We start from the raw sequence: 13,419 nt of genomic DNA on the forward strand, positions 1-13,419 counted from the left end.
TACAACGTTAAACTCAATCATATTATGATCACTATTAGGCTGTAAACTAAATCTGGCTCATTACTCATTATTAAATCTAATATGGCCTGCCCCCTTGTTGGTTCTAGGACATATTGTTGCAGAAGACTGTTCATCAACAAAAGCACTAATATTCAATAAATATTTCATAATTTACAGGGTTTTTTGCTTTTCTTTAACAGCTGTGGCTAAAGCCTTGTAGAAAGTCAGAAATCTCTCCGCATCCTGTTTACATCGCCCCAGTTTACAAGACCAGTGAGAGAAGGGGTACATTATCTACAACTGGACATTCTACTAACTTTGTGATTGCTATGCGTATCCCTTCTGACATGCCCTCTGAACACTGGATTGGCCGTGGTGTTGCTCTACTCTGTCAGCTTAATGCTTAATAATGCTTTTTTCTGCACTAAATTACAGCTTGAAGTTTACTAATATGTTCAGTGCTCAAACTTCATTTTATATTTGGCATGAGTATAAGTCTTGGTGAAAATTTTCTTAAATATCTGCCTCAAATGTGTAACAACTAGGATTTTAGGAAACTACTCGCTTTCTATTCCCAACCCCTTTTTCTGGCTAATCAATTTTGTCGGTATGTTTCCTGCAGAAATTTTAACAAGTAATTTTGTTACAGCATCAATACAATAAAACAATGGTTTTGCATTGTCAGGAATTTATTAAGTAAAACTTCAAAGAACCAGTTTCATTCATACATATTAGTATAATACAGGCTTATAACATCAAAACTTTTCTTTAGTGATAAACAAAATGCTTTTTAATTTCACTTGTAACAAACACAAAGTCTATGGTACCTTAACACTGAAACTTTTCATCTAAACTTCAAATTACTGGTTAGGTTCCATAATCTTTGGCTTTAACAATGAATTATTAAGTTGAATAATCAATATCCACAAGAATCACAGGTTCCACTAACTCACATTTATCATATTTTGGCCAGTTGCACTTGATCACATATGATCGATTACATTGATTTATACAGTGACAAAAAGGGAAATGTCACATAGTGACAGGCTAATATGGGCTTACAAAAACCAACTCCAAACTAATACATACAGCAAGCAATCTAGCTGATCACTTAGGACAGCAAACATGGTTCTGAGGTATTACAATGGAGGGAGGAATGTTAAAAGTGAATGATAAATGAATCCAATGGACAATGTCAGCAATTAAGTAATAACATACACCATTTTAAAAACTAAATTGGAATCTGCTAACCTGTGTATGTGCGACACTGGAGATATGATCTCATAAAAACAGCACCATGAATCCAGATGGCGTTACAGTTGGTGACTGCCATCCATAAACAAACACCTAACACAATGCATGCGAAAGGAAGTATTCTAAACAGCTGTTACAAATACGTTACTTATCCTGATCTAACTGTGCTAAATATTTATTCAAGCATTGATTTTGTCTTCTCCAGACATTTAAAAAAGTTGACTATTTATGTTTCCATACTAAACCACGGAGGTAACCGTGCATCAAACCAACCTACAAACAGCAGCTGTTGAGAAAAGTAATCTATTGTACTAACAAATATCTGTCACAATTTGCTTTGCAAAATCCATGTACCACTGAATTGTTACATAAGGCAAACAAGATCATACATTATTTGTCAAACTGTTAAACGTTAGAAGTCGATTACAATTTTATCCTCATAAATGGCAATTAGCAGCATGATGGTAAACCCACAGAGCATCCCAGCATTCTGTAGAGCAAAGTGTCCAAACTTAGCCTGACTAAGGTTATCTGTTGGACGATGTAGCATTTCCGGTAACTGGAAAGGGATAAAAAAAAACTCAGTTAGGGCCCAATCTGCAAATATCAGTTTCAAGTATTGCATCTGCCCTTCCACTGTAAATCGATTCAAAGCTTGAGTCCACATTTTTTCAATGTGAACCATGTAAGTGCCCATTTGCACGGTACGGAAAGTTCATAAACTTAGGAAACAGCATTCATTTTCACTTTGGTGCATGAGATGTTACCTTCTTCACACATTTAATAAATCTCAACCAAGATTAATTTCATAAGAATTCTGTTTAGAATAAAAGTGGTAATGAATGAATGTTGCATAACTGTCAAACTTATACTGTATATTTTCTAGCAGCTTATAAGAAACAAATCAATGATGCATTTTGCGCTTCATACTTATATAACTAGAATTTCAACAGAATGCACTGAAATCAACAAAAAGCCTGAAGTACAAACTTTTGATCACAAGTCCTAAAACAAGATGCTCTCCATTTAGTACTTTTAAAATGGAATCAAATGCAAGAATTACATAAAGGACATTTACACGGACAGAATCAGTAACATTCCAACCTCATTAAATTACAATTTATTTTTAACAAGCATGGAAACTATAACTCAAGTGCATCATGCCAGATGCAGTTTAAGAATTTCACTCAGGTATAGTGACAACCTATTGATCAAACTCAACTAATAGATTTTTTTTTGTAAGAGGTTTCACATACGTGAATTTTTTTTTAAATGTGGTGAAATTTTTACTTGTGCCCAACAAATGCTTGCACTCGATCAGGAGTTCCCATGGTGGGAGACTGCAGCAGGAAATGCATGTCCCATCACTATGGATGAAAGATACATATTAAATAGCTAAATCTGTTGAATCTCAGTGGACTTTATACTGACAGTAGGTTATGAATGCAGTACAAAGACTTTTAGGTATTAGATTAAAAGATTCTTCTTCATTTTTCATGGTTTCAAACAATGCAAATTTCTCTCCACTGTCCCAAGTGGCCAGAGCAGCTGCTCTACGATAACAGAAACAAATTGAAATCTTTCAACTTCTAAGTGGGAATAAGGCTATCTAATTGGTTTAGCGTAGGCAGAATTGTATTACATTTCACTACAGGTAGTGACATATCCTCTACAAATTCTTACAACGCTCCACGGAGACCCTTAACAGACTAGGACCCAGCCCACTGTTGGTAGTCATTTTTGAATTCTACACTTATAAGCCAGGCTTCCTGAAGTTCTTCCAGCAGATGCCAGTGTCACTGGCCATTCAATGCAGATGCAGTCATTTTGAGCAAACTACATTCAATGGCTGTTAGCATGTGATACAACACAATGAACAATCACTGCCTGAAGGCACACTGCTGCCTGGTTACACACAATGCCTTCAGTGGCCTATCCAGAGAAATAACTTGCACAAGTAAACCTTTATATTTAATAAATCATCATCAACTCCAGCACACCTGATCCTTGACATTAATTCCACATCAATATGCAATAACTGAAATCACTCAACATAGTTTTTCAACCTTAATTTTTCTTCTGCAGAGAAAATTAAACTGGCAAATTCTTGCAACAGATGTAGCTTATCTGTGCTGTAGGCTAAACTGAAACTTGGTTGCAGTCCAAAGCGTTACAGATGGGAAATCTTGGGATGACTCTCAAGAATGTCTTGCAAATGTTAAGATACAATGGACTGGAGATAACTACAAATAATAAACATATTGATTCTTTGGGTATAAATTTCTATGCGTTGTCGCAATTTTTCGGGTGCAAAACAGGCTTCAATCTGCGCAGTTCCCACTGCTAAATTTGTGGAGCTCTGATTTTAGGTGACCAGGGTGGATTAATTAATGATCTCGTAGTAAAGGATCCTCTAGGAAAGAGTGATCATAGCATGGTGGAATTTCAAAGTCAGTTTGAGGGTGAGAAACTTGGGTCTGAAACTAGTGTCCTAAACTTAAATAAAGGCAATTTACAAGGGTATGAGGACAGAGTTGGCTGAAGTGGACTGGGAAAATGGATTAAAGGGTAAGATGGTAGATCAGCAGCAGCAGACATTTAAGGAGATATATCATAGATCTCAGCAAAGGTGTATTCCAGTGAGAAAGAAAGGCTCTACAAGAAGGATGCACCATCCATGGCTAACTAAGGAAGTTAAGGATGGTATCAAATTAAAAGAAAAGGCATACAATGTTGCAAAGATTAGTGGTAGGCCAGAGGATTGGGAAATTTTTAGAAACCAGCAAAGGATGACTAAAAAAATTATAAAGAGGGAGAAGATAGAGTATGAGAGTAAACTAGCAAATAATATAAAAACAGACAGTAAGAGCTTCTTCAGGTATATAGAGTAGCTAAAGTAAACGTTGGTCCCTTAGAGGATGAGACTAGGGAATTAATAATGGGAAATACAGAAATGGCAGAGACTCGAAACAATTATTTTGGATCGGTCTTCACGGTAGAAGACACTAAAAACATCCCAATAATAATAGATAATCAAGGGGCTATAGGGAGGGAGGAACTTAAAACAATCTCTATCACAAGAGAAAAAGTACTAGGCAAACTAATGGGGCTAAAGGCCAACAAGTCCCCTGGACCCGATGGCCTGCATCCCAGGGTCTTAAAAGAAGTGGCTGCAGAGATAATGGACACGTTGGTTGTAATCTACCAAAATTCCCTGGATTCTGGAGAGGTCCCAGCGGATTACAAAACCGCAAATGTAACGCCACTATTCAAGAAAGGAGGGAGACAGAAAGCAGGAAACTATAGGCCAGTTAGCCTAACATCTGTCATTGGGAAAATGCTGGGATCCATTATTAAGGAGGGAATGGCAGGACATTTAGAAAATCATAAGACAATCAAGCAGAGTCAACATGGTTTTATGAAAGGGAAATTGTATTTGACAAATTTACTAGAGTTCTTTGAGGATGCAACAAACAGGGTGGATAAAGGGGAACCAGTGGATGTGGTGTATTTGGATTTCCAGAAGGCATTCGATAAGGTGCCACATAAAAGGTTACTGCACAAGATAAGAGCTCACGGTGTTGGGGGTAATATTTTGGCATGCATAGGGGATTGGCTAACTAACAGAAAACAGAGAGTTGGCATAAATGGGTCATTTTCCGGTTGGCAACCAGTAACTAGTGGGGTGCCACAGGGATCAGTGCTGGGGCCTCAACTATTTACAATCTATATTAATGACTTGGATGAAGGGACCGAGTGTACTGCAGCCAAATTTGCTGATGATACAAAGATAGGTGGGTTAGCAAGTTGTGAGGAGGACAAAAAGAGTCTGCAAAGGGATATAGATAGGTTAAGTGAGTGGGCAAACATTTGGCAGATGGAGTATAATGTGGGAAAATGTGAGGTTATCCACTTTGGCAGGAAGAATGAAAAAGCAAATTATTATTTTAATGGAGACTACAATATGCTGCGGTACAAAGGGATCTAGGGGTTCTAGCATATGAAACACAAAAAGTTAGCATGCAGGTGCAGCAAGTAATTAAGAAGGCTACTGGAATGTTGGCCTTTATTGCAAGGGGTATGGAGTATAAAAGTAGGGAAGTTTTGATGCAACTTTACAGGGCGCCGGTGAGACCGCACCTGGAGTACTGCATACAGTTGTGGTCTCCATATTTAAGGAAGGATATACTTGCATTGGAGGCGGTACAGAGAAGGTTCACTAGGTTGATTCCTGGGATGAAGGGGTTGACGTATGACGAAAGGTTGATCAGGTTGGGCCTATACTCATTGGAGTTTAGAAGAACGAGAGGTGATCTTATTGAAACATATAAAATTCTGAGGGGGATTGACAGGGTAGATGCTGAGAGGATGTTTCCCCTAGTGGGGGTATCTAGAACTAGGTGACAGTTTCAGAATAAGGGGTCGCCCATTTAAGACGGAGATGAGAAGGAATGTCTTCTCTCAGAGGGTCGTGAATCTTTGGAATTTTCTACCCTGGAGAGCTGTGGAGGCGGAGTCACTGAGTATATTCAAGGCAGAGATTGACAGACATTTGAACTACAAGGGAGTCAAGGAGTATGGGGAGAGAGCGGGAAAGTGGTGTTGAGGACAAGATTGGATCAGCCATGATCTTATTGAATGGCGGAGCAGGCTCGAGGGGCCGATTGGCCTACTCCTGCTTCTTGTGTGTCTAAAACAGGCATCGGGCTGTTACATATTTAAGGGGTCTAATGCCTGCTGAAGGTGATGAGCAGAGCCTACCTCATTCAGGAGTCATCAGTGGCCCCTACAGCCACCAATGAAAGGTAGCTGACAATTATTTTGGTTTTTAAACTTCCTGTGGTGAACTCCTCTACAGGAATAACAATTGCCGCCCACCTCCCCAGAGCCCTCTCGATCGCCCACGTCTCCCTCCAGGACTAACCCGCGGGCCACTGCCGGTGAGGCAGGCGACCCAGCATTGATCTCTTCGCTCGGGCGAGCTGCCTGTGGAGGCATGACCAGCACTGGCAGCTCATGCCAAGTTTACTGAAGAGTCCAAAGACCAATTTCCTTTGATCCTTGGTCCGGGCGCACACTGGTCGCGGGCTCAGAACAAACTCTAGCCCTTTTAGTCTTTTGCCTGCTTTTGAATAAATTGAAGAGGGGACTGAGATTTCTTGGTTTTTATTTGTACTTTTACAACTCTGGGAACGAAAAGTAAAATGAGAAGTCTAAGCACAGTATGTATTTTTCCAATAGAAAATCATCTAATAAAACTGCAAATCAGCATATGGAATTAAAAACATGTTCAGAAAATATAAAGATACAAAATTAACTGGCAAATTGAAAAATCTTCAGATGATATTATTTGAGTCCACTATTCAATATGAACTATCGTGCTATCTGAATAGGAGCCAACAGATATAAAAACAAAAAAAATACTAGTTTGATAATGGTCCTCAAACCTTCTATCTAGCTGTCATCAATGAGCTGTGCACATCAGACGTATTACCTATCCAAATGTTACTGGTTTTGAAAACGCCTTCAGTTGGAAAGCAAAGCTTTTAACAAAAAATGAAGGTGCCCGACAAGATCGTCCTTCCAAAGGTGAGCTCAATTACAACAAAACTTTCTGGGTTGAGCTCATTGAGTAACAGACTCATTGGGCTGGATTTCCCTCTGGCCACTGGAGGCCATCAAGGTGGGGCATCCACCCACCACCCCAACTACAACCCATTTTCCTAATTTGGGGTTGTTTGTGAATGCAGGATCCCCACCAGCAAAAGGGAAGAAAATGTGAGTGGTGCTGCCTCTGTAGCACCAGAGGAAGTGGAGGCAAAATTTCAAAGAAGAGGAGCACCTTGAAGATCTGGCTGCAGCTTCAATGTTAGGCTTCAGACTGAGCCATGGCCTAACAAAGGTCAGTGTTTGGGGCCTGAGGAGAGGGAGAGTTGCCTACCACTGGACCATAACCTCCCTCCATAAGAGGCATCAGCTGACCTTCTGCTACTGCCCCAGGGACTACCGCCACCCCTCTCCTGGAGGTCCCTGGGATCAGCAGTGGAAACCAGGGAAAATTGGCTGTGTTGCCGGGCTCTGCCTCCCTCCCCCGCCCACCCCATCTTGACATTTACACTCGGCAAGGTGGTGAATGGGTGGCCGGTGACCTGCCGTGTTCCTGGAGAGGGGAAAATTCAGAACACAGTGACATGAATCTTGTCATTCGTATGGAAATGACTTATGAAATAATACTGGGCGGCCTGCTGGTGGCGCTGTCCAGAGAGAGTATAAATACTCTGGCACGGGCCCAGCTTGCCCAGGACATTCTTAACAGGAACTAGTGAAGGACACAACTAGACCGCCATGTTGTAAAACAGTTGATTAAAGCTTTGTTTAACGCTTAGACCAAGTGCATGGTAGTTTTCTTACGTCACACAGTAAGGAAAATATAACATGCACACATCCATAATGTGAGCATCATGCTTTTGCACTTGCAGTTTTTGTTTTGGAAAACTTTCATTTTAGGTTCGACTTTAATGCAAATGAGTACAATAGTTTTGTTTGACGAAAAGATTTTTAAAGCTCATTAAACCCAGCTCTCCGCAGAGTGATTTTTAAAAAATTCACCAAATCAGCATGCACATAATAATTTGTTGAGTAGTAGAGAAAGAGGTAATGTCTCATTTGAATGTGAGCATTTACAAAGTTTTAATTGCCCTCTTAAATTTCCAATGCATTTCTAAATTAGTAATTAAAATAACTACTAAACTATTTAGTAAATTTAGCATGAAAAGGGAATTTAACAAAACAAAATAAAGTTGATCATTTCAGGCAGCCAAAAACAAAGTACACTGATGAAGTAGTGAGACGATTTAGAATAAGAACCAAACCTGCTCGTTCTTACTTCATTATTACCCACAGCTGGAACTTGGAGCAAATTGGAACGCGCGATTTTATTGTTTACAACCAATGTATATTTGCATAACAATTTACATCACTGCTAATAACAAACATTTAATTGATCATATCTCACCTCACATTTGGGTATTGCAATAGAAACTTCTATTGAGGTTTCTACTCGTTGTTACAGAATAAATAAGTACCAGCAAACTAATGTATTATTCATTCGCAAGGATGCTTTTAAGTACACCGATTTATTAAAGGTTTAATTTTTGAAGACCACGGCAAAAAAAAACCCGCAAGCTAATTTAAAATTAGGTTCAATTTAATTAGTTCAGATCAGACCTTTTTAACAGAACATTTGTCCAATGAATAATTACTCACCATATCCACCAATGCCACATATAGGAACATGCCCGCAGTGATGGCAAAGATCCATTGGGTTAAATTATGAGTATACTGTCCCACAGCTATACCTATTACTACACCAACATATGCAAGCAGAGCTGACAGGAGGTTGTAAACAATGGCCTGTTTCACAGACATTCCGGCATTAATCAGAACAGCAAAGTCACCTGGTGAGAGGAAAAGAAAATTACTAGTGAATCAAGTTGTCTCTGGGTTTTACTTGTTTTACGTTCTATTTAGTTTAGATCAGATTTTTTCTTTTAGCTACTCAACAGATTCTGAAACACTCACACAATTTGATTCTCTCCATAATTTCCATTTCAGTGCCTATACAAAATAGGTGCCTTATTAAGTCACATGTTGATTCCCATCAACAGGGAAGAAAAATGGTGTCTTTAGCAGTCCCTGCACAGACCTTCATGTGCCAGAAGCACACATCAGGAATTCTGGTGCTTGCAGGGATTCCCAATATGCGCTGCAGGTACATAGTTCGGTGCAGGAAGCGCTAAATTCACCCGCACTGCATTTATAAGTGTTCTTCAGCTGAACTCTAAGCTCACAGACAGATATTTACATACATATAAGCACTACCATGTATGTATTCTATTTAAAATGGACAAACAAAAAGCTTATTCTTGTATTTCACACAAATGTATATTGTGGGATAAAAGGACAAGCATTATGTTGAAAATGGGAGTGCTGTTTTGTATGTCAAAGTAAAATATCTTGTACAACATGGCCATTTGGAAATATGCCCATGGCTACACCATTTAAAATGTTTTTATATTGATATTCAGCCTCTGACTCCTGACCACAAGTCACCTGCAGTCAGCACCAAGTCAATGTAAACCTGTCACATTGTTTTAGACCAACAGCGAGGGAGACCAGTTTTTAAACTAGGTCTTCTTGGCTGCCTCCAGTCTTATTGGGCTTAGTAGATACAGTGTTGTAGCGCATTCCAGTGGCGATGCAGTGGTATTGGGTCGTGACGTCATGTCAAGAGCGGGTCCATTATTTCCAAAATGATATCATGATGCAAGACATCAATACTCCACACGCTGGATAAAATGTTGTGATCAGCCAATGCACGCGAGACCCCCATTGTGCCACTGCTTTACAGGAAGACCAACTGCACAAAACAAAACTAAATGCAGGTCAGAGACTTGATTTGCTCGCTCTCCCGAGAGCCAGCTGCAATATTAACAGTTGCTTAGTTTAAAATTGCCTAGTTCCTTACATACTACAAGCTTGAAGAATAAAACATGATCCTGTTGATTCAAACTAATGCCATTTTGTTCTGATTCAAGTGAAATTACATATACTAATACTACAACAACTTCCATGTATATAGCACATTTAATATAGAAAAGCATCGCAAGGTACATTATAAAGGTGCAGGGAAAAAACAGACACTGAGCCAAAGAAGGAAATAATAGGTGGGGTGACCAAAAACTTGATCTAAGAAGTGGGTTTTAAGGAGGGTCTTAAAAAGGAGAGGGTGGTGAAGAGGTGGCGGCATTTATGGAGAGAACTTCAGCATCTGGAGCTTAGATGCCTGAAGGCACAACTGCCAGTTGCGGAGCTAAGGCGAGGGGGGATACACAAGAGGCCAGTACTAAAGGAATGAAGAATTTGAAGGGGGAGAAGAGAGGGAGGGAGGGAGTGGTAGCACTGGTGGAGTTTAGGAATGGAGGGGTGAGGCTAAGGAGGGATTTAAACACAAAGATTAAAAAATGTAATTTAAGGCTTTGGAGAACTTGGAGCCACTGTAGGTTATCCAGACAGGATTGATGATGTAACTTAATTTTATAGAGTGTGGAGGATATGAGGCTGGACAGGAAAGCATTGGAAAGTAAAACACAGTATTAAAACTTATTTCACACAGTTTATTTTTTATTTTGCTAGTTTGCTGTTTCTATTGAAGGGATAATTACTAGTCCTAGCCCCTTTAGGGCTACCCCAGATCAGGCATATTCCCCAGACGTTCACTTTCAACTAAAGTTAGAGGTAGCCGAATCCTAAAGACGCTTAATTGGGTCTAAAGGTCCAGACTATCTCTCCCTAAAGGAAAGGAACAACCTGAAGATGTTACCATCCTCCAGATAGCACTTTTAATAAGTTTAGCTAGACTGTAACGTTCCGGATATTATGAGGGTCAGGAAAACTCCCCCAGAATTCTGCAACTCCTCACCAAAGAGCGTACAGAGATTGAGTTTGCGAGTTTGATACAGAAGTACTATGTGAGACAATTCTAAAAATATATAGATTTATTAAAGAACCAACATGTAATTTACAGTTGGTGATTCAATCGCAACATTAACAGTTCCAAATACAAAAATCTTACAATTCTATTATCAGAGATCCTTATTCTCAAATCTTAACTTCGTTACATTTTTACATTTCTTAGTCTTATTCCAGGATATCCACCAAAATCAAATACCTTACCGTTGATCCCCGAGATTCAAAGAGTTGTAGACTTACAGAGCTTGCCTCTGAAGCAGAGAATCGCTTTGCCCCTTTACAGCGAATCTGTCTTCCCATTTGAAAGTTCAATTTTTATGTCCTTTCTCATTGGTATTTCCTTTGACGTTTTCTGCTGATGTAAGCTAATTATCTCTAGTCATTTTTCTGTTGACCCCTGCTATTTTTACACTTAGCTCAGCTTGTAGCATTAAGAATCGTGTCTCTACCTTTAGGTGTTCGAAACTCATCATAAAAAATGGTGTGGAGCAGATGTTTCTATTTGATGTCATTCTTACCAAAGTCTTCTGTTTGTATCTTTTTACGACGTGTACATTAAAAACATCTCAACCGGGTGCACCATTGTCTTCTTAGTTACCTCACTGCAACACAGACTCGTGTCTCCTAGGTGTTCCAAGTTCAACACAAAAACAATGTGACGGCTGGTGCCTCCCCCACTTGATGTCATTCCCATGAAAGCATATGTTTCTTTAATTTTATGTGATTCTGTCCAAACTGTTGGTTTAAGACACCTTAACAGGGTTTTTTCCCCAGGCTTCAGGCTATCTGGAACCTCCAACCTCCTGTTTCAACAAGGTTATTGATTCAGTGTCAACAACTTATCTCAATAGCCTGTATACTGTTTACAGCTGTTCCATTGTTAGGTTTTTAGATTTTCAAGCCCAGTTTGTCAAGTTTTAATAATGTCAGAATTCTTTTATAGAATGGTGTATTTTTCTGAATAGGTATATTGATTAATGTTGAGCGAATTAGAACAAGGTTTGGAAAAAGAGACTATATTATGAATTTCAGCTCCATAAATTTTCAATCATTGGTTGATGGATTATTACAGGAATATAGGAGTCCGAAACACACTGCAAGGACCAGTGAGGCAAGGGCTGAATATTCATCCATACACAGACCAGTAAAACAGCATCATTTACAGGTCTCTAGCAAGCTTACCCACTGACACTGACCTGCTGTGGTTGAAGGTGGAGAGAAGCCTCATCTTAGTGAAGCTAATTATATGCGGCATTAAGTGATGGCTGAGAAAACTGTGTTAAAGAGGTCCTTTGGGAAGCTCCTATAGTGGAGACTTCTTGACCAATATACTTTTTCTCTTGAAATATATGCACTTGCATCAGGTGGGCAAGCTTACCAGCTCGGAGTACTTCTCGACAAGTCTTAATGTCAAAGTTGACTTGGATCGATACTGGCACCAAAGTCAAGGCGGCCACTTTGAACACTATTAGTGACTGCACTGGTGGAAAGTAATTACCTCAATAACAGGCAGACATTTCAATGCACTAGCCACAAGACCTAAATGGCCAGGGGCTGAATCTAAATGTTTAGCTGACTTGCGTTCAATACTCGGGGAGGTTTTGTGGGCATCACAGAACCCCCAACGACTCCTTCTCAGAAGTTAATTTGCCTTTGCACTGGAAGAATCAAGCTTCACACCCCGTAACCAGAAGAATCCTTCAGAGAATGAGTTAGTTACAATGAACCTTGTACTGAGTGTAGAGAGACTTTATGCTTTGAAAAATCATACAACAGAACACAACATAGAGAAACACATGCTGGGAAACAATGGAGATTTTGAAGCTGTCAGTTGGTAACAGCAGGAGCTGTACAGGTGTGAACTGGGACCAACTGATGTGGGCAAGATTGGTCATTCAGCTCAAGAAATAAAACTTCACAATAAAGTAGCAAAATCAAAAGTAACTTTTAAAAGTTCTCAAATAAGCTCTATGAAAGAATATAAGTCAATGTAAGACAAAAGAATTAAAGAACACCAATTAATAGCTATTTGAATTTTTTACCATGTAAGAGGACAGAAAGATATTCATGATCAGCCATGATCTCATTGAATGGCGGAGCAGGCTCGAGGGGCCGAATGGCCTACTCCTGCTCCTATCTTCTATGTCTATGACAATGGGAAAGCAAGATCAGGGCATGGCTCAGATCAAAGTAATATATACAACAAATTGGTGAAGATCACTCATAGCGCAGGGCATAAATTTCTTAAAACAGTACCTTAGTGATTCTTCCTTTTTTTAAATTAGTTCATGGGGTGTGGGCGCCGCTGGCAAGGCCAACATTTATTGCCCATCCCTAGTTGCCCTTGAGAAGGTGATGAGCCACCTTCTTGAACCACTGCAGGCCATGTGGTGCGGGTACTTCCAGTGCTGTTAGGGAGGGAGTTCCGGGATTTTGACCCAGCGATGATGAAGGAACGGTGATATACTTCCAAGTCAGGATGGTGTGTGACTTGGGAGGGCAATTTGGAGGTGGTGGTGTTCCCATGCGCCTGCTGCCCTTGTCCTTTTAGGTGGGAGAGGTCGCGGGTTTGGGAGGTGCTGCCGAAGAAGCCTTGGCGAGTTGCTGCAGTGCATCTTGTAGATGGTACACACT

General features: G+C 39.9%; 2 protein-coding genes across 4 annotated transcripts in view; one reads left to right on the top strand and one right to left on the bottom strand.

Moving 5' to 3' along the window:
• Window positions 1–684, top strand: part of dnah7 (dynein, axonemal, heavy chain 7) — an 816,199-nt gene extending 815,515 nt beyond the window's left edge. Inside the window, exon 64 of one of the 2 annotated variants that reach the window (XM_085985836.1) lies at window positions 201–684. In XM_085985836.1, coding sequence (XP_085841962.1) covers window positions 201–407 — 207 coding nt within the window. In that variant the 3' untranslated portion in view covers window positions 408–684. The remainder of the gene's footprint in view (window positions 1–200) is intronic. The other variant, XM_085985837.1, reaches the window with a different exon arrangement.
• Window positions 672–13,419, bottom strand: part of slc39a10 (solute carrier family 39 member 10) — a 136,055-nt gene continuing 123,307 nt past the window's right edge. For both annotated transcript variants that reach the window (XM_085985839.1, XM_085985838.1), the window contains exons 9-10: window positions 8,521–8,711; window positions 672–1,813 (exon numbers count right to left, since the gene is read on the bottom strand). In XM_085985839.1, coding sequence (XP_085841965.1) covers window positions 1,667–1,813; window positions 8,521–8,711 — 338 coding nt within the window. In that variant the 3' untranslated portion in view covers window positions 672–1,666. The remainder of the gene's footprint in view (window positions 1,814–8,520; window positions 8,712–13,419) is intronic.

Source organism: Somniosus microcephalus, chromosome 4 (assembly GCF_052327205.1).
Source record: "Somniosus microcephalus isolate GS21.2 chromosome 4, FLI_Smic_1.0, whole genome shotgun sequence".
Classification (NCBI taxonomy): Eukaryota; Metazoa; Chordata; class Chondrichthyes; order Squaliformes; family Somniosidae; genus Somniosus; species Somniosus microcephalus.